Source organism: Bactrocera tryoni, chromosome 1 (assembly GCF_016617805.1).
Source record: "Bactrocera tryoni isolate S06 chromosome 1, CSIRO_BtryS06_freeze2, whole genome shotgun sequence".
Taxonomy (NCBI): domain Eukaryota; kingdom Metazoa; phylum Arthropoda; class Insecta; order Diptera; family Tephritidae; genus Bactrocera; species Bactrocera tryoni.
In genome coordinates, this window is record NC_052499.1 from 86,566,505 (window position 1) to 86,592,543 (window position 26,039).

The following is a 26,039-nucleotide window of genomic DNA, read 5'->3' on the forward strand; positions in this document are numbered from 1 at the left end:
GGCCACGGTGAAATGATGCCAAATGTTGGTTGAGAAATCGTTGGTTTTATTTTTGTTTTGTTTTTCAAGTCAGATTTGTGCAGTAAGCATTGGATAATGAGTAAACTGACTGAAATGAGCACATTTGAATTTGCATTCAAGTTTTTGGAAACACATTTTTTGAAGAGTAACACTAATTGGTGACAGCTAGTTATTAAAACATCGATTTCTTTGGCTATATGGTAACTGGCATTACATAGAAAATGGCAAAATTAGAGAAATAAAATTCTGATTGACACAAAAAAAGTCAGTCATTTTTAAGAAACGTTTTCTCAAAATTCAGTAGACATAAATTTGGAGCGGCGAACTGCTCCCGGTGAATATAAAGTGACTTAAATGTTGCATTACAGTTCCCTTATTCTGTACCTTAAAAACCCCATTTTAGGTAAATAAAAATTTTATATGTAGAGTAATAATTTCACATTACAGCGGTTTTGTTGTCCCATATAAACCGATTCTAGTTATGTTAAGGCGCACACTTCACAATACTCATTTTTAAATCTTTATTTTAAATTTATCAGAATCAGAAAAACATAAAACAGAATAACTCATATATTGGGTAGTCGAAAAAGTATTCTCGTATTTTGTCAATAGATGTCGCTGCAGTCGTATATCTCAGATTATAGTGTAGGAGAGATGAGATTTTAAGCTTCATTTAACCAAAAAATTAAATTCGGTGAAGTTGAAAAAAAGTTATAGCTGCTCAAAAATGAGTGAAAATTATGAATAAATTATTCACTATAATTTGACATTTTTTTATAAAAAATGGGAAAATGCCACGCAAGCCGCCAATGAAATTTGTGAAGTTTCCGGAAACGATACTGTGTAGCGCAACAATGGTTCGGTCACTTCCGTTCTGGAAATTTCGAAATTTCGACTTATCCTCATAAACGACTTACACTAATGGAATAATATCTCTAGCGGAAAAATGGCAGCAAGTGGTCTACCAAAATGGTACATATTTGTTTATTTATTTATTAGTATAAATAAAAAAAAAATAAGTTTAAATATGATTAGAATTACGAAAAGACTTTTTCAACTACGTATGAATATGTATATTATGTATAAATAATGTCACTTTAGCTCGGAAAGATAAGTAAAAAGATAGACAAATGTCGAAAACATATTATTAATTTTTCCTGTATAATTTTCGATATTTTTAAAGAATCAGTAATAATGGTATGAATCTCATCAGCCTTGAGACCTTTCTTCCATCACTTTTAGAACCGACCTCTCTGTGTATTACTGTAATTATCCAAATTATCCGAAAATGTATCCAAATTATTATAATCTTACAGTTGGTCAGCACATTTTGCGAGATTTCTTCATAATTTGCTGCTTTATGGTCTCGACTATAAACACCAAAATTTTCCAAGCGTTGGTCACTGGAACAGTCATATCTTTGATGAAATCTGTCCACTTTTTAACTTTTTCTTACCGAGCTGAAGAAATTTTCTCTAACGCATTTTATTGTTTTATTTTCTTACCCGTCCAACGTTTTGAAAAATTGCTTTGTCGGTCTTAAGTTAATTACGCATTACGTTAAAATCTCTAAAACTGGACATGAATATATTGTAAGTTTAGATAGCTCCTCATGATCACAGAAAAAATAAGTTTTATTGGTAACAACTCGATAATTAATAGAAGCATCAGTTCATGAATATCTTCAAAGCAAGAGCCCATTCAAGACTTTCATGAATACATTCGTAATCTGGACACTTGAAACCGTCGAAATTTGCTAATATATTCAGGGCAGCAAAAAAGATAGCCTTTCTGTAAAGCTCAGCTATGTATTAAGGGGTTACATGGGTTTACGGGTGTCGAAAATCTAATTTTTTATTATCTTATTAAATTCTACAACACCTCTAGAATATTGTCCTCAATTTTCAAATTGATCCGAATGAGAACTTGTGCGCTCGAGGATGGCTAAGCGAAGCTAGGCTAAGTTCGCCGTCTTTAAAAGAGTTTTTCTCGAAACTGTGTTTTTGAAGTCGTTTGGAAAGATTTCTCGAGAACTACTCAACCGATCTTCATGAACTTTTGCACAAGTCCTTGAGATACAATTCTTAAAGACTTGGACGAAGGATTTGTTTTCGATTGGAACTATTTGAAAAAAATGTCGCGAAATTTTCACTGTAATTTTTATGTTTTTTGTAAAAATGTCTGCCAGAAATCAAATTTTCAGCTTTTTTGCTTCGTTCAAGTTCTAAGTTAAGGTTTTAATTAAAATTTTATCACTTTAGTTGAACCTGTAAGGAGTTATCCTGCCAACGCGGGTGCATATTTTTCCGAAGGATCACCGGAAATGGTGTCACAATGGTCGAGTTCAAAATATTTTTTTCCAAAAATTTTAAAATTTTTTTGTTAATAGTGTATGTTTATAACAATAAAAAATTCTTTAAAGTAGTTCATTTTTTGTATTTTTTGTATAAGAAACGATTTTTTGAAAAAGGCTGATTTTTAACTGGGGAAACCCAGTAACCCCTAAATTTTATGTATATCTCACAACGAAAGGCACTGAAATATCTAGTTATGGCTCATGCGACATCTTTTCAATAACTTTATGTTGCGTTTGGAGAAACTCCTGCTGACTTTAAGCTGCCTGCACCACCTAATCTGGGAAGTACAAAAAAGCGCTAGGGCCATCAGAAGTGATTTAGAACTTTGAAAATTCATACGAAATAGTTTTATGGTTTTGTGCTGCTAGAAAGCTTACAATAGAGTTTTTCTTTCTCGAACCACAAACTTTTTAAGCTGATGTATAACCGGTACATTTGGTACAATTTAAAATCAGCACCGGAGCTCTCATGTCGCTGATGATCCTGCGTTAGTCTCTAATGTATATAATTAATGACAAAAGACGTAAATCTCTTATAGACTACCTCTTCCATATTATTTAAATACAAACCGCACGCTAGCCAAGGTTTGCTTTCAGATTATCTTGTTGTTTGCTTGCTTCGAGTATTAATTTAGAGGCAAAACACTTATCGATTATTTTCAAAAATAAAAAATAAACTGTAACGGTGAGTCAAAATCTAAAAATAAGACTACCATGCGATTGCCTCAACACATGCGCGGCTAATAAATTAGTTGCGATTGTTTATGTAATAAGTGAATTAGTGAGAGCGTAAACAAACTTGCTGAAAAGTGCTTTAACCTCAGGAATATAAGCGCGCTTGCGAAAGTACCAGGTGAGGGGAGTGTTATGGAAGGTTGTGTGTAACCGCATACATACACACAAAGAGTTTTTGAGGCCGCGCACACATACAAACGCATCGCCATGAATGAAACTTAAGTTTCGTGCGCCGTCACGCCTTTTTGTTGCTGTTGTATTTCAAATTTTGTTTTCATCTTGTTTCCTGCTATTTTGGGTTAATTGTGCGCACGCCAGGTAAGAAAGCGATTCCGCAGACGTCAGCGCGTCGGTAGGGAAGCAAGCGGCAGCCAAAGAGAACAACAAGGAAGCTGAAAATGAAGTGTAAATACACCTTGAGCGTGTGCTTCGCTGTGGTGGTGAGTCGCAAGCAACTGTAAACATAGTTGCAAAAGCAACAACACTGAACAGCACCGGCTTCTCAGGTAATTAGCGCAGCGCACACGATCCAGCAAGTGAGCCAGTGTACACCAATTATCCGGCAGCCATTAGCCATTAACTCGCCATTTCGACGCATTGTCTTCTTTCAAAGCGCTCGGACCCTGCAAGTGCTGCGTTGCTCATACGACATGTGGGCCACAAGGGCGCTTCGTGGTCACCCACACACGTGCATACGAGCCTGAGTGTGACAAGCGAGTACATAAGTGCGCTTAGCGGAGCATAATGCACAAGTAAATACTCGGCTGAGCAGTCAACACTCGAAGATGTCCATCCACACTGGGTACACTAATGTTTGCGTGTGGGCGTGAGCGCTTGCCGTGCGTCTATCATTGACATTGTTATGCTGAAGGTGTTGGCTCAAAGCGAATATGGCACACACACACACAGCTATGCACCTCGGCATATACAAAGACACATGTGTGTGTGTGTGTGTGAGTTCCCCGCAAATGTTTGACGTATGCAAATGACTTGTGTTTATTCGCAAGTCTTTCTTCGCCCGCTTCTGTTCTTGACGATCATGTAAACTCACATTTTTTATTTTTTTTCACATCTCATTCTGCTTTTTCGATACGATAGAGTAGGGGCACTGCAAAATGAAAGAAAAAAAAATTAAAATGAAAATCAAAAAACTTTTATTCCGCTCACCTGTGGTTCGCACAACAATTCGTGCAGCCGCACACGCCAACAACAACTGTACGTCAGCACCTACTTCTCAGCTGAAATTCTTTCAGAACTATTTTTCACCGCATTCCCTCATTTATTTTCCACCACAGCCAAAAGAAAAAACTTAAAGAAAAAAAATTGATTGGCGACTAAGCAGTCGCGGGCAGCAGCCACTTTTTCACGCTCAAGGCAGCTTCTTTTATGATTGATAATTTTATTTTTATGAATACAACTCTAAAAATACCGCAAGCAACGCATGTGCGTGTGTTTGTGCTTTGATGTGGCAAATTCAAAATCAAGGCGTTTTCATTTTCGAAAATTCTCTCTCAAAATATGCGAGGGTTATTGTGCGTTGACCGCGCGTTTGGTTTGAATGAGTGTGCGATTGACATGGAAAGCGGTCAAAGACAACGTCAAGGGTGCTGAAAGCGAAAATTTTCTATTCCAAAATGTTTGTTCACAATTCAACAAGCTCATTGTAAATAATAATGTTCAAATGAAACAGTGTTTTATAGTTTTCGAATCCAATTTTTTTTATAATAATAACTGATTCTGTTCTTGCCCTGGGTTACTTTCAATAATTTACTCTTAAAGCATCACTACTGTCTAATATGGCAAATAAATCAAGAGGAGGTCATTATTTTCGAACAAACGAGCTAATCTTTATTTGAAAACAAATGGTGCTCAGCGCACCCAAAACTCGAACAAGAAGCGCGTGAAGCTTGTTTCCTGATTATGAGTTACTCGGTACACTCAGTGTTCCCACTCGCCTACAAACTTATGAAGACTTTGATCATCACAAGTCTTCGAGTGTGTATGCATTCTGAACTTCGGCAAACATTTTTTTTGGAATGGTTGCCACTTGGTGGTTGGCGTAATATTTTTATGGCTTCAAGAAGGACTTTAATAGTGGTCCAAGTGCGATCTCTGGGACAACCATTACACCTAACCTTAACTTGTTGAAAATTTTAGTTCAAACATACAGCTGATAACTAATGCTTAATATAAATATAAAATCTTCAGAAAATTTACTTAAATTACACTTCTATGTCTCACACAACTTAGTCTGTTGATAAATTTTTCAAGTTTATTTTCTACTTTCGTTGCGTTGGCGTTGTCATTATAAGGTCTATATTATATATAGGTACGTATGTACATACATATGTATGTATGTATATATTATGAGCAGTTCTAAGCAATTGCTGAACGCACGCGCTCGTGCTTGTGTGTATGACTATAATTACGCTATGGCCGGCGGATTGAAATCATATTTATTCACACGCGTGCCGTCGGCCACATTACACTATTATTTATTGGCGATTTTCATTTCGCTACTTTCAGTTTTTCGCATTGTTATGCATATGTTTATGCAAATTGCTTTTATTGTCTTATCCCGCTTGCTTTATGATTTCGTATTTTCGCACTTCCTCCTTCACTCCACCCACGCGCTGTTTATGCGCCAGTTTTGTTAATTTCTTCCCGCGATTCGCGCAGCAAAATCACTTTGTGGCGTTCGAAAAATATTTCACCACTGTTAATTTTACCGTTGCATACTTTGCGGCGTTGCTGAAATGCCGTTGATTTACTGCACATTCGGCATTGCCAGTTGCCCTCCAAAGTCACTCAGCTGTTGTGGGCGTGTGCGTCTTTCTATACATATTTGAGCTGTTTGGCCTTAAAAAACGAGATTAATTGCCAAAAGCAACAACAAAGCTGCACATATGAATAATACTAACAATTTGATATATTGTACATAAAATTTGTTGTACTTGCAACGTTTTAAATAATGAAACCGTTATAGCGTTGCTCATAAAACATCACACACAATGCACGCGAATAAATCAAAACTAATGAGTTTTATTGCCTCATAAAAATATTCTAAAATCTGCACATATGCACACATAGATGTGTGTGTGACTTGTGACAATGAAATGTCTTTATTTTTCATATTTGCAACATAAAGAAATTATTATCTGCGAAAATGGTAAAAGTTGATGGGTGTTGCGTGTTTATCACAATTTCAGCGGCGATTTTTATTTATGCACAAATAAATTGTTTGCGGAAAATTCCTATTTTATTTTCATAAAAATTTTCACTTGTGAAGGCCATTGTAAATATTTATTTTCAAAAATTACTAGGAGGCTCTAAATTTCGATTGAACCATTTTGATAAAATTGGTTTTTTGTAGATAGATCTAATTCCTCTGATTTTGAAACTGGATCTAATCCAGATTGGTGTACAGAGGAATTCTGCAGTAAGGGCTTCGTGGAAGCTTGGTCACTGCTAGACCACCATCGGTACTTCCGCTGTCGCAAAAGGCTTTTGGCCCAAGATTGATCACAGGAGATGTAGTGATCTAGGCTAGCCTCTCCCTAGATATGAAGCTTTTAACAAGCCATTGCCCTATTGGCATTCATGCTCTAAGGTTGGAAATCTTACAAGAAGCCATTTTTAGAAACTGTATGGAAGAAGATGAGGTGGAAACAACTCAACACTTCCTTCATGCCTTTTTGGAGGTCAAGGCTTCAACGATTGGGAGCGCATACCTTCAGACTTCCCAACGAACTGGCGGGAGTTAAAATTAAACGACTTTACGAATTTGTGTTGTCCACTAAGCGTTTTGCTAATCTATAAGTCGGAACACCGACTTATTCTTCGTTTCTATAGCTTTGCAAAGTACTACAAATACCAGTCCACCTACGTTATTCGATCAGTCATCTAACCTAACCTAACCTAAGACATCAGGGAAAGGTAAGGCATCTCTTGCAGACTTGTCCTGTACTGAAAGAGCTACGCTTCTACGCGGTATAAGAACACTGGAAGAGGCTTCGTCAGTGAGGTCCCAGATTCTTTAAGGGTAACTACTTCACATGGACTTGGTAATGGAAATTCATTGGTTATTATAAAGTACAAAAATATATAAATACTTGACTGAGTAGCCTACCAGAATAACCTAAGTGAACAAAACTAATATAATTTATCGCTTAGTAAGAATGAGATTAGTGTAGAACTTGGTCTAAACTTCATATCCCAAAAATACTGATTTTCGAAGCTCGGGTTAATTTATTTTTATTTACCAGAGATACTGAATTTAGCCTCTTTGGGGGGTGACATCAAATATATTGCAGTTGAATATAAATATCGCAAACTTGAAACAAAATAGGAGCGTTCCATATATATGTCGACTGGTGCGTTAGAATCTGCTATCTTTATCGACTGTCAGTGAGAATTTCATGACATTTCATGGATTGGAAGTGAAGTTGTTGCATTTTAAGTGTCAGTATGTTGGTGTTATCGCTGCGAAAATGAGCTTCGAACAAAGAGCCAACATTAAATTTTGTTTTAAAATTTGTAAAACTTTTACCGAAACGTTTCAATTGATGAAACAAGTTTATGGCGATGATTGCCTATCCCGTAGCAGAGTGCACGAGTGGCTTCAACGTTTTCAAAGTGGTCGAGAGTACATAAATTTCAAAAAATCGCGCATGGAGAAGTCAAAAGTGACAACGCTTATTTGTTTTTATGATTCCAAAGTTATTGTCCACAAAGAATTTGTTCCACCCGGCCAAAATGTTATTGCGGTATTCCACATGCCTTGAAGTTTTGAAGCGTTTAGTGCGCCATATTCGACGTGTTCGGCCCGAATATCGCGAAGATGAATGTTGGCGTTTGTTGCACGATAATGCGGCGTCTCATCGATCGACGCTTCAGACCGATTATTTGACCAAAAATCACATCTTAACTTTTAACCACTCCCCGCATTCCCCTGATGTGGCACCGTGCGACTTCTTCCTTTTCGGAAAAATGCATTTGCCCATGAAGCGTTATGCAGACGTAGAGGCCATTCAGAAGGCTTGCACCGGCATACTGGCGGCCATACCGGCCAACGAGCTAAAACACTCGTTCGACATGCTTTTGGACCGTGCAAAAAGCTGTATGAAGCCGAAGGAGACTATTTTGAATAAAGTAAAATGATTTTGCCGAAAAACCATTTGTTTTGTTCTTTCTTTTTAAGTCCAGTTTACTTTGGAACGCACCTGGTATAGTAAAGAAATTAAGTGAGCCTGTGACCTATAATATAAGTTGAAAATATACCAATTAGTCCATTATATTACCATAATAAACCCATTCACGGTTTCGTCCAACAATAAATGTTGAACTCTAGGTAACCGTTTTTAATATATATTCCCGAACCTGCGCCTTTGAGCCGAGCAAATTACGATTGCAGAAAGTATTCGGTTACACCCGAACTCAGCCATTCTTTACTTGTTCATAATCTTAGAAACTTCCTAGCAACTAAAAATAAATTTTCTTTTCCGTTTCATTTAAACATTAAAATTTAATCAAAGAAAAATAAAACAACTCATTTAAAAAAATAAAAAAGTAAACTTTATTTGATAATTGCTCTTCGTGTTTTTTTTTATGAAAGAGAAGGAATTAAATGCTGTCCAATCCAACTCAATGCTTCTTTAAAAGTCGCCATCGCCTTAAATTTGTGGTCACTATCGCAAAAACAACAACATCTTAACGCCAACTTGTGTGCTGCTTTAAACTTAACTTAACTTAACTTAACTTAACTTAACTTAACCTGACTTGATGTGCAACGAAGATATGTATTTAGATCAAAACACATATAAATAGGTACATATGTATGTATGTGTGTAAATATTGCTTGCTGGGTTTCTCTGAAAGCAGCTTGATAACGAAAGTCTTTCTCTATCCATTGTATGAGACACGCAACAACAACAACAATAGCAAAACACTGAAACACATGTGTGTGGCTAAAAATGCATTAAGTTGATTAATTCGGTATAACTGTAGTTTGCTGCTGTGCATGCCTACTTAAATGGCATACAAAGAAGAGCACGTCCAGCAGCAAACGTGTGTGAGATGTAAAGAGCACATACATATGTACATATATATTTTTTGTATTTTCTTATGCGCAACAGACATTATGAATTGGCTTCTTACATAAAATGGTTGTTGGTGTCTGGCAAGTTAACGGTATAACGGTATTTATTTGAATAAAGAATTACACAGCAAACAGTGTAAATATATATGAACTGCTGGGTTTGTAATGACTTCAATAAAAATAAAATAAAACACGTAAAATGTACAAAATATATCACTTGCTTCCAACGACAACACAATCAATCATCTCTGCAGCAATTTGACAAACACGCTGCTCGAGAAAGTCATACATAGTCATGTAGAACAGCTTGATTCCAAACACAGACCGCAAGGGCGAGGTAAAGACAATTTTAAAGTGAAAGGCATGAAAGCTTCATAGCTGCCGCAAAAATTCCGAAAGTTTGGCAGCACCACACACAACAACGCAATTGTATATGCATGTGTTCGCATGTATGTGTGAGTGTGCTGCAAGTGTACACAGTAAACATGCAACTCATGCAGCAATCAACTTGTGATTTGGAACCAAAAAACGATTATTTGTTGTTTGTTTTAAATACATGTGTGCCTGAGCATGTTTGTGTGTGCGTTCTCACAATTACATTTGAAACGTTGCCATTTGCATAGCCATATATCTAATGCGCCGTCGCCATCGCTCCAATCAACGTCACACCGGAAAATGTTTTCAAAATGTTCAGATTTTTCATTTCAAAGCAAAGCAAAGAGTGACAAAGAGTTTCGGTAATTAAAAACAGTTACATTTACGATTGTAGTTGCGCGACCCGCAAATTGGATTAATTTGCATGCATGTAGAGTGTCATGCTCGGACATGCACACATACGTACATACCATATATTCGTTCAAATAGACTGTATATGACAGGCAAAAATGTAAATATCGTTTCGAATATGAAACAGTTTGAAGCACAGAATTATTTATATCAAACTCGCTGAAGTTAATACCGTGAAATCGATAAATGTTTTGAAACAGGTTTCATGACAAAAATCTACAGTTATAGTAAAAGTAATTAAAGGACATGCACTTTTTTCTACATGTGGCCGTTTCAGCAAATATTTATGCTATCATGACCAAATGAGGCCAGCGTAATATCTGAACACAAAGAGTCCAAATGATTCAGACTATTTTCCATACTCTTAGAATTGTTGTCAATATTTATAATACACAAATTATTCTTCCATAAATCCGAATTTCAAACACGAAAATTGCTTATGCTTTTAAGAGAGAATATAAAATTGAAAATAAAAGTTCGAAATGTCTTACAAAATATTTTATATATATGTATATAGTGTAGTTTTTTCCTAAAATGTACCAGAGGTGAAGAGTATTAGCTACTACTTCGCACCCAATAGGGTTTTTGTGATTTTCATTAAAAGTACAATATTTTGAGCAATCATGAAAGAACTTAATCCAAAAAAGTCGTCAGGACGGGGTAATATTCTCCAAAAAAATGCTAATAGAGTCACCAAAAATATCCATAGATGTGCTCTTTTTGCTCTTCAATGCAATTTTTAATTTTAGATACTATCCAATTTCATGGAAAAAGTCTCAGATTATCCTAATAGATAAATCTGTGACACAGCCGTCTTCATATAGACCAATCAGTATTCTACGCTGTCTTTCTAAAATAATATATTTGAAAAGTGTTAATATCAAAGGTGTTTTTTTCCTCCACGAAAATAATATAATACCAATGCACCAATTAGGGTGATTGATCACAGAGAGTACTGTTCAGCGGTTTTATAAGGTGTGTTATGAAGGTCTTTTATATAAGATTGGAAACATTCTACTCTTAGAATTGTATAAAATATTTCATTTAAAAATAGATAATTTATGGTTAAAGTACGATATTTCATATCTGATGAACGACAGATAGGTAAGTGCTGGTATACCATAGAGCAGTGTTTTAGGGCCAACTCTATACATCATATGTATACCAGGCTGCACAATAAGTTTTGTCGATAAGAGAGGGTATTGCTACTAGCCCAAAATTGTTTATTTTGTTGGTACATTCTTCATATGAGTGAGTTTCATTTATCATGGAATCTGTCAATTCATTCTTGGTTTACAAGCCATTTAGTGTCGCCGTGTCACTGTATTTTTTTGCAATGGAAAAAGTTGAATATCGTGCAGTATTAAAGTTCTTATTTTTGGAAGGTGAAGCACCAAAAGAAAATCACGAACGGTTGTTAAAAATGTATGTATAATGATTGTTCACCTAAAATTAGAACAGTAGAAAGATGGGTTTCTGAATTTAAAAGTGATTGTACAAGCCCTGAAGACGATCCACGTGAAGGACGTTCAAAAAGCGCATCAACACCAGAAATCATAGCCAAAATGCAGGATATGGTTTTGGAAGATCGTCGAGTGACTCAGATAAATTTAGTAGAGAATCTACACATCTCATTACGCAGTGTGAGCCATATTTTAAGTGAAATTTTTGTTTTAGAAAGCTGTGTGCACAACGACTGCCGCATTCGCTAACAATGGAACAAAAACACCTTCGAATGCGACTTTCTATTATATTGGGGCGTTTTAAAAAGCATAAAGTGGGTTCTGTGCGTCGTGCAAACTGTTTTACCAATTTGATTCTGAAACTATTTAAACCTTTTGGACCAGTTGAAAGAAAAAATTCGTGAAAAAATACACCGTGCCACAAAAGCATTTTGACAATGGCTAAAACCCATTCATTAAAATTCGAATTGCTGGAGCATCCACCGTATTCACCAGACTCGGTCCCCAGCGACTTCCATTTGTTTCCAGAACTCAAAAAATGTATGCGTGGCAACCGTTTCTTATCAAATATAGAGGTCATAACGGCTATTGAAGCGTATTTTGCAGACCTTTCGAATTCTCACTTCAGGGATGGGATCCACAGATTAGAGAATCGTTGGAGCAAGTGTATTAATGTTCAGGGGGATTATACTGAATAATAAAGTGTATTTTGAATCATAAAATTGTGTTTTTCTTATCAATCCACAAAACAACCTGGTAAACACCAGACCTTGCAAGCTTTAATGTATTGGCATCAACTTTTGCGAATGGCTTGCCAACTGGCGTTTAAATGTGAATGAGCAAAAGTGTAAGCATGTTACATTTCCGCTAAGACCAAAAATGTGCCCGACTGTAAAAAAGCAAATGAAGTAACATACCTTGGTATTCACCTAGAAAGAAGACTTACGTGGAGAAAACATATATCTAGTAAAATAACTTGTATGAAGATAAGAGCTGCAAATTTAAATTGGATCTTAACTAAAACTCTAAGCTTAGCCTAGACAACAAAATGCTCTCATACAATGCGGTCATAAAGCCGATATGGATGTATGGCATTCAACTGAGGGGTATGACCTGTGCAACTAGAGTTGATTTAATACAAAGGTCCCAATCGAAAATGCTTAGAACAATCACTTGTTCGCCATGGTACATGAGTAATGAAAATATCCGTAAAGATTTTGATATTTCTATGGTAAAGAAAGAAGTAGAGGACAGCAGAATAAAATACATGTATATACAAACTTTGAAATCAGTCAAACCCAAATTTAATTTTTAATTCATTAGTAAGGGACTCATTTTGGAAAAATTTGAAATCCCTTGATCCCGCAGGCGATCTCTAAATATTATTACAACAAATTAATACATAACAATGTTTCATTAGCAAAATATATGAAATTTGACAAAATGACGACTTCCTAAAAAAATAGTTTTTTGTAAAAAAAAGTACATCTCAGAATGGCTTTTAGCCACAATTAATAGAACAAAACCTTACACTTTCACTCATAACCTGATTCTTAAAAGTCGTGCGAAATTTTCCAGTCAATGAGTTTAACCAATTCGAATAAATTACCCCACCGACTTTGAAAACAGCTTTAAAAAAAACAAAAACGCGTATATATATTTACTATAAGTAGATGCTATAAAAAAACATTTTTTGAAATGCACAAGTGGTTACAGCACCTTGCAGGGTAAATAAATTTTTCCGGTTGATGAATGAGTAAAGTATTTGCGAATTTTCTGTTATTTTCTTAAATGAGAATTTGTACCACAAAAACTGTTCAGTACGAACTCAGCCCTGCCTTAATCGCTGCTATTTATGTTATATTTACCGCAGTTTAATTGCCACAAAAATGTGATACACTTAAATTTGTAGGAAATTTCGCACAGTAAACGCTTAAGATTTCCCTGTGCGGCAGTGCGCTTGTGCTTAATGCAACAACACATAAAGTGCCACAAACGCACAAGCAGTTGCACAGATAAATGTGTGCCAAAACAAGCGGAGCGAAACCGCCCGAAATCTACGCAGAAAGCTCTTATTCGAAGCGACGGTGAAATTACTCGAGAACATATTGAAATTTGCGAGCAGACGTGGCGTGTGGACAGCGCGGCATCGAACCGTGACAGCTCGGCGACATGCAACGCAAATGCAGGCGAACAGTCAGTTGGGTGTGCGCCCGTTACGCCGGATTACTAGCCATCGCCTCAATATACTGATTAAGTACAATGATGTGGACGGCACTGAGCGACGGACGGACACCACAACGGCAACTGTTGTCGCGTTAAAGTCGCCTCGCACGCATTAAATTTTTTGCCTGGGTGTGTGTGTGTTTTTGCATAGTTGCATATGCACGCGCGTGTGTGTTGTGAGGTTGGGTTAGCAAATCCCGGAAACATTGTTTGTTGCTGCTAGTTTTTGCACCAAAATGATGACTACATAAACATATGTACAGCAGTGTGCAATTAAAATGCCGGCGAAATTTTTTGTGTGATTGTATTATGAGGGCAAAGAATGATTAAAGGTCCATTTACTGTCGCTGAAATAAACAATCACGGGCCATTAGTGAAAGATAAGTCCATTAGCACGCAAAATCGAGTTTCGTATGAGCTCTTGAAACTTTGGAACGAAAGGAGGAGAGAAAATAAAACTTACGGAAGAAACTGGAATCTATGGCATAATTTCCTCACAGTGCATCTCCAACTTCAGTTTTCGACTTTTGAAAGCAAGTAAAGAGCTTAACCTTCAAAGGGAAGAAACTTGTGGTTGAGTTCTTGCGAATCACATGTGATAACTATATTTGGTTTAAGTATATAGCTCAACAACGAATAATTTAAAAATTAAGATAATTTCAGTATACCATAGCTACCCGATAAATTCATCAATTAACAGTACAAATGTCTGCGTTGTTGTCATAAACATGCTTTATCAAGAATATGCATTTTTTTTGCTCGCATATGTAAGTTGTAACACGCTTAAATCATTGCGACGATAATGCTTTAACGGCGCGCTGTTAAGTGGTCACTTACTACCAAGTAATATATGTACATTAGGGTGCCGCACACAATACTTATTTATTAATTATTAATAAGTAATTTCTTAATATCTCAAATCGAAACAAAGTATGATTGGAGTTTGAAAACATTTCAAAGAAAAGAAGCTGAAATAAAAAAGCTAAAATTGCTCTACATCAAATAGAAACATTTGAGAGGATAGAAATTGGTAAAAAAAATATTTATGTTTTTTATATACATACATATATTTTTTTGGGTTTTTTAAGCACCCTAATTTACTCAAATACACACATAGGTTTGTAAATAAGTACACGATGAATTTAAAGTCTTGTGCCATTTACATACTTCACTTAGGATATTTTATTATACTGTGTCTCGTAAAAGCTTTATAAATATCTAGTATTTCACTAAAAAATAATTAAATTTATTGTAAAGAGAAATGAAGGAAATTAATGAATTGAATTGAGTTGAGTTGAGTTGAGTTGAGTTGAATGTTGAGTGAACTGATAATGCAAGTTGAGTTGAGTTGAATGTTGAGTTATTTTATAACAAAATCGTTAAAAACTGTACTTCAATATAAACCAAAAAAATATCAATCGACAGTATATACATATGTATACCTAACACCCACGGACTCCTTATTTTGAAGTGAATACGAGGGCTGCTATATTTATTCTGGCCTAGGGCAACACTAAGTGTTGCCAGGTGCAATCTGACATTTCCATTGGAAAGTTTGACATTTTTTAGCATAACATCACTCAGAACGTTTTGTCATTTAATCGTGAATTGTTTTATTTACAGGGAATTAAAAGATTCATCTCGGCCAAAAAATGGAATTAACTCGTGAACATTTTCGTGCGATCATTTTCCACAACTTTCGACGTGGATTATTACCACAAGAGTGCATCGATGAACTAAAATCTTTGTATGGCTATGAAGCACCATCCTATAGCACTGTGAAAAACTGGTACAACGAATTCAATCGTAGCCGACGCTTGCTCAAAGACGAATTCCGTGATGGTCGTCCAAAAGAGCCGTTGTGCCAGAAAACATCGATGCCGTACGTGAACTGATAATGCAAGACCGTCATGTAACCTACCTTCAGATAGAGGCATGCCTATGCATTTCTCTCACCAGCATACATTTGATATTGCATGAACACCTGGCCGTAAAAAAGGTTTGTTCTCGTTGGATCCCGCACAATTTGACAATCGCTCAAAAAAGGCTCGTGTGAATTGGTGTAAAGAAATGCTGAAAAAATTCGATCGCGGTGCTTCAAAAGACGTTTATAAGATCGTCACAGGTGACGAATCATGGATCTTTGCGTATGAGCCCGAAACATCAACAAAAAAAACATAAAAATAAAAACAAAAAAAAAAACAGTTTCATTGATAAATATGCCTATTTACATTATTAGGCCAGAAATATATATAGCAACCTACGTATTAAATAAAAATAGGCGTTCAAACTCCATCGGCTCGTGCATGGCAGTAATTAATGGTGAAGTATTATTTTTCAAATTGTAATTGCAATATCCATACATCACTCATATAACAAGAATATAATGATATTTATAGGCAAGTTCTCCAGTGAGTGATTACAAAAACAATTAAACGTGCACGCAAAATATGGTTACTCATACGCCCTGTAAACCAAACGTGAAACTACATATTCAGGTAAGTGAGAGTGTATGTGTGTGAGGAAATGTGTGTGTGAGAAAATGTGTTTTTGAGGGCATGTATGTGTGTATGTCCGTGCATCTCAGTGTACACTTCATCACGTGGTTTTAATTCTGGGTATTGCGTTACGTTCTCATGATTAATTGGCTTCCATAAATTGTTGAATAACTGCATTTGCTTCAAAAGAACCGTTATCAATTATACAGCAGGCTGCAAACATTTTAATTGCTTTTTTTAATTATTTAAATTAATTAACATGTCAATGTTTAGTATGTGTTGCGCTTTGTTTGTATGTATTCGGAGCTGCATATGAATATCGTCAGTAAAAATTATTAAGTTTGTGGAAGCCGCAATTGTTGAATGAACAGAAGCCTTGTTGGTAAATCAGTTAACGGTTTGCAAAATAATCAAATTGAATTTGTTCGCACGTAATTGATTTTACACCGCAAAATAAAACATTTTCGAATTCTTAAATAAACAACAACAAATTGAAGAATGTAATTACAAAAACAGCAGTGGGCGTTGATTGATTTGCAGAAACTCGTGATCATTGAGAAAATTAAAACTGTAAACCGAAAAACTCTTTTGAAAAAGTGAGATTTTTTTAAGAAAAATTGAAAACTATCAATGGAGCTAGATTCATATCTTTTGGTTCATATGACCCTTAATATATTGGTTAGTCAAAAAAGCCTTTTCGTATTTCTAATCCAACTTCAAATTATTTTTTTTTTTATATTTATACTAATAAATAAATAAACAAATGTGTACCATTTTGGTAGACCAATTTTTGCCATTTTTCCGCTAGAGACATTATTCCATCAGTGTAAATCAAAACTTCAAAATTTCCAGAATGGAAGTGAGTGAACCATTGTTGTGCTACACGAACTGATACAGCATCGTCTCCGTAAACTTCACAAATTTCATTGGAGTCTTGCGTGGCATTCTTCCCTTTTTATACACAAATTTCAAAATATAGCGAATTTCTTCATTATTTTCACTAATTTTTGAACAGATGCAACTTTTTTTCAACTTCCCGAATTTCCTTTTTTTAAATAACAACACTATATGGTATGACAAAATGTGATTGGTATCACTGGAGATATACGACTGCAACGACATCGATTGACAAAATACGAAAAGACTTTTTCGACTACCAATATATAAGGCAATTAGCGTACAAAACTAGGCCTAAAGTTCCATAATTATTAATACTTTTAATTGATATTTATTTTGTTTTATCTATATCTATCAATTTTAACTGTACATTATTGATTTCTTACCGCAGATTCATCACTCTCATACATACACAGTCACGCAGAGCCCTCAATTCGAAAAAAAACATTTCGCGATGAAAAAAAGAAATGAAAGCAAGCGCTGTGAAGAAGCATAATGAACAAATTTAATTAAACCATGGACCTTGGCAATGGCTTTGGCGACTTTCTTGGCAGCGCTAAAGAGGCGACGAAAACCCGATGTTATTGAGAGATTTGCCGTCGATAGCGATGCGCTGCACTTGTTCATGATAGAATATACATTCAAGAGCAATAAATTGCAACGAAGATGCCAAAGTCCAAATAGAAAAATGAAAACAAAGAAAGCAAGAACAATAACAACGGTAGGAAAGCAGACAAGCGCAGCCAACAATGCAATCGATGACGCCGCTGCATGCAACAATGGCCTTAGCTCACCTTGAACCACACCTCAAAGCGGATTCACATCCATACATAAAAACATTGCTGCAAATGCATTGTTTGCACAAATATTTTGTTTTTCGATAACAATTGCACGAGGGGTACGAACGGCAAGCAAATCAATCAATTTTTTTCCTCGCTTGTTCTAATTTACAGGAAAAGTATTCAAAAGTGAGCGCGTTGTGATTTTTCCTCTGTGGCATATTGAAAGAAGGATACTTTCATGTAAGTTATCAGCGCATTCTCATCTGGACAGTAAACTCACGCGCATATGTTTGCTAAGCGACTCAACAATGGCGTAACCACGTGTGGATGGTATACAGGGTGCCTAACAGTACAAGAGCGTTACTAAGCAGCATTGTCGTGGTACTCGAAGGGTGAGAGTGTCACTCGGAGGGCAAGAGTGTCACACAACCTGGAAGCAGCAACATCTTGTTATCGAACAAAGTGGGCGTAAATAATACTTGTCTGTTATTAGTCTACGCTTAGATTTATGAACAGATAAGCTGGCAGTAAAAACAGATCGTTTATTTGTTGTTGAGACAACTTACAAAATACTTCAAGTAGTTTATGTCAAGCAGATTATTGGATTGCCCACGCTAAAACACAAAAGGCCAACAGTATTTGAGTACTTTGAGTACTGGAAAAAGCTTTGGTTCACAAACCAAATAAGAAAAGAAGATAAGGCTTGTAAATTACATTTATTGCTTACAAAATAAATATGGCATGATTATTGTTTTTAAAATGCATAACAATCGCTTGCTGGGTGTACTCAAACTAAATCTTCCAAAAATGTTTAAACCAAAAGAAAAATTTCACTTTTTCCCTCTGAACGAAAATTGAGCTCAGATATTTGGTTATTGTCATGTTTGCCTGCAGAAATCAGCCTTCACTGGATTCACACCCCACCGATAGCGGAAATATTTCGATTCGTAAATAACTGCTGACCTATTTTTCATAGGCACATAATACATACATATACATATATGTATATCTGTCTTTACAAATAAACAACTCACCTGTTCTGTAATTGCCATTGTGTGTTTGTGCAACTGTGCAACGTGTTGTTCAAATTTGTGAGTGGCACCACACGAGCCAAATATTAAATTTCAATTTGTCTCACGCTGGCAAACGCAATTAATTTTTGCTCTGGTAACAGTAATTTATTTAAATGATTCAATTTTACGCTCCGATCACCACCGCGACCAAATGCTTTATTCAATTACTTAATTTAATTAATTTATTATTTATTGGATTTCCGAAATAATCCGCAACTGCGTGGAAGGCTTTTACAAAACGTCAAAATTATGAGTGATTATGTTGCCGAGACAGTGCTGCACACACTCTCACAATAAGTCAATCGGGCTAAGCGTTGCAAAACGGGAAAATAAAAATAAATATTCTTTCTCTACTTTATGAATTTTTCAACACTTCAATTTATTTGTATGTAAAACTTTTATTGAACTTGTCAATCAACGCTCCTGTTGACTACACATTTACGACCATTTACTGCGGCTCCAAAGCTTTTTTCTTGCTCTGCAAGCACTTGCTGCCACTCACAGATTCACTCACTAACTCAAAGTTAAATGCAAAGCTCTAGTTGTAGCACTGATTCCCCGCAAGTTAACCATGGAATTCGGTTGTTTGTAGTGTCCTTTGGCTGGGAGCTACCTGCCGTGGCTCTGCCTCGCCTGCTCGCGCGCGGTTTGTACGATGCTCCGCCGTCTGAGACGTTGGCGAATTCAAAATTCAACTGCGGAAATTTGTTTCGTTTCCTTTGTGTGGCATTAACTTTTATCGCATTTGTTGTGGCATCTCTGCGCACATACACAAATAGATAATTATATGCAGACGAATGTCTACTATTGCCTTTGGCACTTTTTGTTGTTATTGCTGCGATCATTACTGCATTTTTTGCATCAATTGCTCTTGCAATCGCCTCAGCGGAGAGATTGTTGTAAAATCAATCAGGCGCATTGGCAGCTGAGTGGCCGCTTATGTGGGCTTGTGTGTGTGTGTCTGCGGTGACGAAGGTTGTGCGGGGTTGTTATTGTATGTGGCTCCTCGGCGTATATTTCATAGCATTTAAAATGCAATTTATTTATTCAGCATAAATAGTTTCCCTTTGCTCGCTTATGCATGACGTTTCTATTGCATTTCATTCTTCGACATTTGCTTTGCCCACTTTTTGCTATAAAGACACTATATTGGCGTGTTTATGCGCCAGTAAGCAAGTCTCGGTTTGCTGCTCAGTAAAGGCAGACAGAAACTCGGAACAGAGCAATTGAAAGGAAATTGCTAAAATACTTGTCAGTTGCCTAGGGACCTTACTCAAACTAATATAAATTTCTCGATTACACACACAATGAATTGGTGCCACATTTCTTACGTTTCAGGTCTAGGTATACACCAAACGTTTAAGAATGCCCAAACGGATGCAAAATATTTGTATATAAAATAATTTTTTTGAAAGGGACATTTGAGAAGGCGATTGATCGGCCATTTCTTTTCGATTGTGGTCCTGCCATCGCGGGCGCATCTTTTTTCTGAGGAGCCACCGGAAATAGCGCCGTATTGGCCGAGTTTAAAATATTTTTTCTCCAAAAATTTCAGAATTTCTTCGTTATTAGTGTATTTTTGTAGCAATTAAAAATTTTAATAAAATATTTCATTTTTATTTATTTTCATTTTTTACCCGAAGAAACCCATTTAACCCCTTAAGAGTTAAGAGCAGCTCCTTAAAGATTTAAATTGTTATTAAATTAATTAATTAAGTGCTCACATTCAGAATATGTCTCAACTTGTTACAAACTGAACAAGGTAGATTAAGTTTGTCGCGAAGTATGTAACGACTGGACCCTATAACATATATATATATATATCTTCTTTCTCAGTTTCTAGTGTCTCAGTGTTTGAATATCGAGCTGAAACTCGGACCAGTATATCATATACCTTGACATACAAGTCAAGCTCTTATATGGACAACTTTTTCCTTTATAAGATATCCTCAAATAGTTTTTGTCGGATCAGACCACTATAGCATATACGGGTATGTATATAAGGAATGCACCTTCGAATAATGTTATAGATTCGTTGTAACCGAAGTTAATGATTTTTCTTGTTTTTTGTTTTGTTAAAAGTACTCTTCGATATCTGACCCTGTTAGACTTAGTTTAAATTATAACTTAACGTATTTTAAGGATTAAATTTATTTGTATAACAATATTAAAAAATGTATATTGGAAGGTGGAATGAACTATATATATATGTCAGATATATTCATATCAGAATTTCTTCAACGCGCTACACGGACCTACATATATATATATACGTTCTGTCCAAGGAACCATCGAAGACCCCGATATTAAGTACTAAATGAGGATTTCTCATTGTTATTATAATGGTATTGAGACTAAAATTTCCATAACGATTCCTTTTCTGCCCATATACCGGCGAAGGAGTTGTGGGTGGGAAGAAGCCGTTTGAGAAGAGGGCAGTAAGCTTCTTTACAGATGGGTCAAAGCTACTTAAATACTTGGTAGCGCATACCTTCAGCCATCCCATTGAACTGGCGGGGATAGTTAAAAAAAGTTAGGTTAGGATTAAATTTTAAAATTTTAGGGAAAATTGAATTTATTTTAAATCCTTCCAGTGGTTCAAGATTAAAATATTGAAGCAGTTAATTATTTATTAATTAGTCTGACCAAAACCACTTTATAATTATAATACAAAAGCACCACATAAGCACTCAGCTTGTATTTAAGTGTTTTTGTTGTAATTAAAACAGTAAATGATTTATATTCGGAGAATTGTATTTTAAGGGCGCCTTCATTAGCAAAATGTTGCAATATTGTGCGGTGCGATGCTGCAACAAGAGAACAACAGCGAAAAGCAAATCGGTTAACGGAAATAACCTCACATATTTCATTGCCTGAGCATTTGGCTTCCTTTCCGCTAATTTATGGCGCACAATGGCGGCGGCCGGACCGAAAGCCGTCGAAAGCAGTCATTCACATCGGACACAAGGTGCTGAGTGCAGCGCTCTTAAGTGTCTTGTAAGCGCACTTAATATTAAGCATCACAAACAACAACAATAACAACAGTGTAGCAGCAGTGAACGGTACAAATCAACAGGCGAAATAAGCAGGCGTTCTAGATTTCAAATTAAATTTAACAAATGCAATTGTGTAGAGCAGCCGAAATCTAATAAAAACTATAAATGACAGATTAATAACATGCGGCAGCTGAGCCGCACGGGGGTGGGGTGGCGACGAAAGGGGATGGTTGTAAGGAGCACGGCACGGAAGGCGGGAGGGGCACGCCAAGCAAAAGTGTGGCACACAACAATTGATTGCCAACAGTTGCGGCTAATGCATAAATAAAGGCACAACAACAACAACAACAACAACAGCAAGTAAGTAAGATAGTACGGCAAATGCGCTAATTAATATGAAAATAGAAATTTGACAATTTTATAATTGCGAATTTAATTCCACCGTCGGCTGCACAAACAGCAACAAATAAATAGTTTCGAAAGAAGAAGAAAATCATATTTTTCGCCTGTTGGCAGATCAATAAGGAAATTTTGACTAATGGTGCTTGGCTGGGTGTGTGCTTGTTAAAGAATTAGAGAACATGCGTTGCTTAATTGCATTTGGCGACAGAACCGTTATAAATAACGGAAAAAGAGAAATAATTCAATAGAAAAAAGAAAATAAATTCGTTCAAGTATGGGAAAGGAGGCGGGGCTGCTGTGCTACATCCTTATGTAGAAAATGCCACTGTTCATTGCAGTCATGTGTATTTTATAAATATATTTTGTACTTTTATATATTCATATATATGTATATATGTAGGTGCATTAAAGGGAGTACAGAGAAGTGGAAATTCATTTGAGGATGTTTCTTGGAAGACTTAGTTACTTAGCAGAGGAGAATTCGATATAACCATCAACTCTTGTTAGTAAGCGAACTATAAGGAACTTTTTTTGTTATTGAATAGCTTAAGAGTAAGAAGTTTAGAAGACAAAAAAAAATATATGAAGGCATAAATTAAAAACAAAAAATTAAAAACTGGGGATTCTTTCATATCAAGGAAATCTTGAGTTTGATATAAACAATCTTATTCGATCAGTTTATATGGCAGGATGTAGTCATGTGTAGAAGTTCACACAAGTGAGGAAATTTCTCTGAGCGCCATTCACTTGGGAATGACCAGAAATTATTCTTTCGCATATGGCTCAAGCAACTCACGACTTCCCGTCTTAGACCAAGTATCCTCTGGGTAGCCAAAGAACGTCCGTTTGAAGGCGCCCTATCCCTCCCCAGGGTTGTGCGATGGGTTTGGGATCCGCCACGTAAAATGCCCCAATGAAAAGAAAACAACAGCCTTGAATGATAGACGGCCACGGCAAAAGCATTAAGGATTTGTCCCTTAATTGGGAAGGTGCCGCTGCCAAGCTGGTTGATGTCCTTTTAAGAATAAAGGTCGACATCATCGTCGTTAATAAAGTGCGATGGACGGGACAAGTACTGAGAAAAATAGGTCCTTGTGCATTTCCTACAATGGCCAGAAACTTCGGTGTGGGATTCGTGGTGGGAGAGAGACTCCATCGCCGAGTCCTGGCATTCCCGGTAAATGAACGTCTAGACACAACCAGCAACAAGCCCCGATGGAAGGGAAGGACGATATGACGAAAAGTGTCTTCTATGAGCGCTTGGATCGCACCTGTGAGAGCTGTCCACGCCACGATGTCAAAATCCTGCTTGGCGACTTTAAAGTCAGGGTGCTTTGACTTAACAGCCTCCACGAGGAAACAGTGCAGCAAAAAGCCCATTTCAACAAACACTAGAAAGGTTTGACGTTGAAAAGATGCAATCACAACAGACAGCCGAACCATTTTCTACTTAACTTGCACTCCTGCTCTCTGAAAGCACTCATCAGCAAATCGGTATAAGAGAACTGTGGGACGGCTTTTCAAATCCTTACGTATAGCTCCAGCTGAAACCATTGATTTTCGAAAAAGGCAAAAGAACAGCTGTTACGAAGAGGAGTGAGGAGAAAATAGACTGCCTTTTGTAACGTTACAATAGACCACAACATTTGCGGGATGGATTAGATACCGAGAATTGAAGAGGGAAGCAGACGAAGAGCTTGACAAGCTGACCGACAGGGGTAATACTCGAAAAAGAAATGGAAAATTCAGTATTAAACTCTCAATTAAAAGGTATTAAGAAACCTTAGATGATTACCTTACTTTTCCGAACATGTGTTTAGGTTTTGAATTTCAGTCAGCTCATGCTAATCACATTACTCAGACATTGGCATCGATATTTCTCATAATTAACCTTTAAAACTTTCACTTCTTTGGTTTTTATTTTCTCCCTATTTATGTTATTATAACAGTATTCAAAACCTATTCTATATTAACTATGAAAAAACAAAAGAAAGGATAAATTTAAATTGAGGTTTTGTTAATTTTAAATTGATATTTCAATTTTTGTATTTAAACTAAAATCGACTATAAATACGAGTATGTTAACAATACCTTCTAGTTCTGGCACTGTGTTGTTATTATTAAGCGGTTAGATTTCATCAATAAATACCTGCAAAGAAAAGAAATTTCCAGAAATGTTTATAAAAAAATCATTTGCTTTAAATTATGTGTAATAAATGAAATAAACAAGAATTAGAGCTGTTTACAACTGTACACAATTAAACACATGCACACATACATAAATACAGGAAAATATGTATTTTGTTGGAAAATCGTAAACATTTTTTTATGACCCAATTAATTAGTGTCAGTATATTTGAAAACATCCAAAGAAAGGAAGCAAATTGTCAACTTGAAAAGTAGTTGCCAATGACTCGCTCAATTGACGTTCGCTGGCAGCCACAGCTGATTTGTATTTTATTTGTTTCTGCGCGACGTTTGCCTCAGCTGCGGACGTAATCGAATTGGCAGGAGCGCGCAATTTATCAAAGCGCTGATGGGTACGCAAAAAGAAAGTGCAAAATACAAATAAAATAAATGCAGAAAATTAAAAATTTCCACAGATGTGCAATATTGTAGAGCTAATTGAGCAGCACAAGTGAAATATTGGCAAAATTAAATTAAAATATTCAAAATACAAAAAATAATAAAAATTTAAAATTCTTCTTTGCTTCAGAAAATTACTATTGAAAATATTTTGTTTTTGAAAATTCCTATTTTTTTATTTTTCTTTTTTTTGGCAATTTCTATTGTATATCTTTCGCAACAGTAATAAATCCGCAACTGATTTGACAAATTTGCCAAAAATTTCAAAATTTGACAATTTTGAACGGAACGTAAACTGCTTCAATGAAAGCTTTTCGTCATAAAGAGATAAAGCAAAATTGCCGTTAAATTATAATTTCTTTTATTTCTGTGAATTCCATGAAAGTTTGAAAAAGGTTTAACTGAGCGACCAAATGGCATATTTGGGATTCCTGACCCTTTCAAATTTTATACTTTGTCGAGACAAGAAATATGAGCGAAAGTTCATATTTTCACAAAATCAGTCACCTTTGAAAAATATTTTAAATTTGTCTGCATATTTCATCTCTCAGCTCCAACTGGAATTCCAATGTCAAATTTGTCTGTTTATGCGTAGCAAAATATTTGCCATTTCTTCACCTATTTTAACAAAGGAGATTCCATTAAAATGGACTTTTTAAATAATTTTTTCTTAGCAGCATTTCCTCATTGTTCTGCTCAGTGTCAATTCCTCTCCTTAATCTCCTTCGCACACAAATATTTTAGGTCATGTTATTCACACTCTGAACTTAGCAGAGAGAAGAAAATAATAGAAAGGTGACATTAGGCAAAAGGAACTTGCAAAGATTTGTTGTTGTTTGTTTTGTGGCGAACATATTTTACTAAAAAGGAAAAGGGCGCGCAGTTGAAAATAGGAAAGTTCCACACAACTGTTTTTAATCAATATAATGGACCTTTTCTCTTTAGCCTGCAATGTGGCAGTCAGAAGACGGCATTGTTCACAGGTTCACTGTGGCTGCTTTGGAAATATGTATGTATTAAAGAGATTTCTTAAATTAATCCAAGTGGTTGTTGTGAAAGCTTTAGAGCATATTCTCATCATTCCACCGACAAATCAATGAAAAGACCACAGCGTAAAATTG

At 36.0% G+C, this 26,039-nt stretch overlaps 1 protein-coding gene across 5 annotated transcripts in view; it reads right to left on the reverse strand.

Annotated features, from left to right (window-relative positions):
• LOC120766272 (tropomodulin) overlaps window positions 1-26,039 on the reverse strand; it is a 136,986-nt gene that overhangs the window by 93,196 nt on the left and 17,751 nt on the right. The window contains exon 1 of one of the 5 annotated variants that reach the window (XM_040091669.1): window positions 18,896-19,086. The exons of the other annotated variants lie outside the window; for them this stretch is intronic. Coding sequence (XP_039947603.1) covers window positions 18,896-18,913 — 18 coding nt within the window. The 5' untranslated portion in view covers window positions 18,914-19,086. Of the gene's footprint in view, window positions 1-18,895; window positions 19,087-26,039 lie in introns of those variants that run through there. 5 annotated transcript variants of the gene reach the window in all.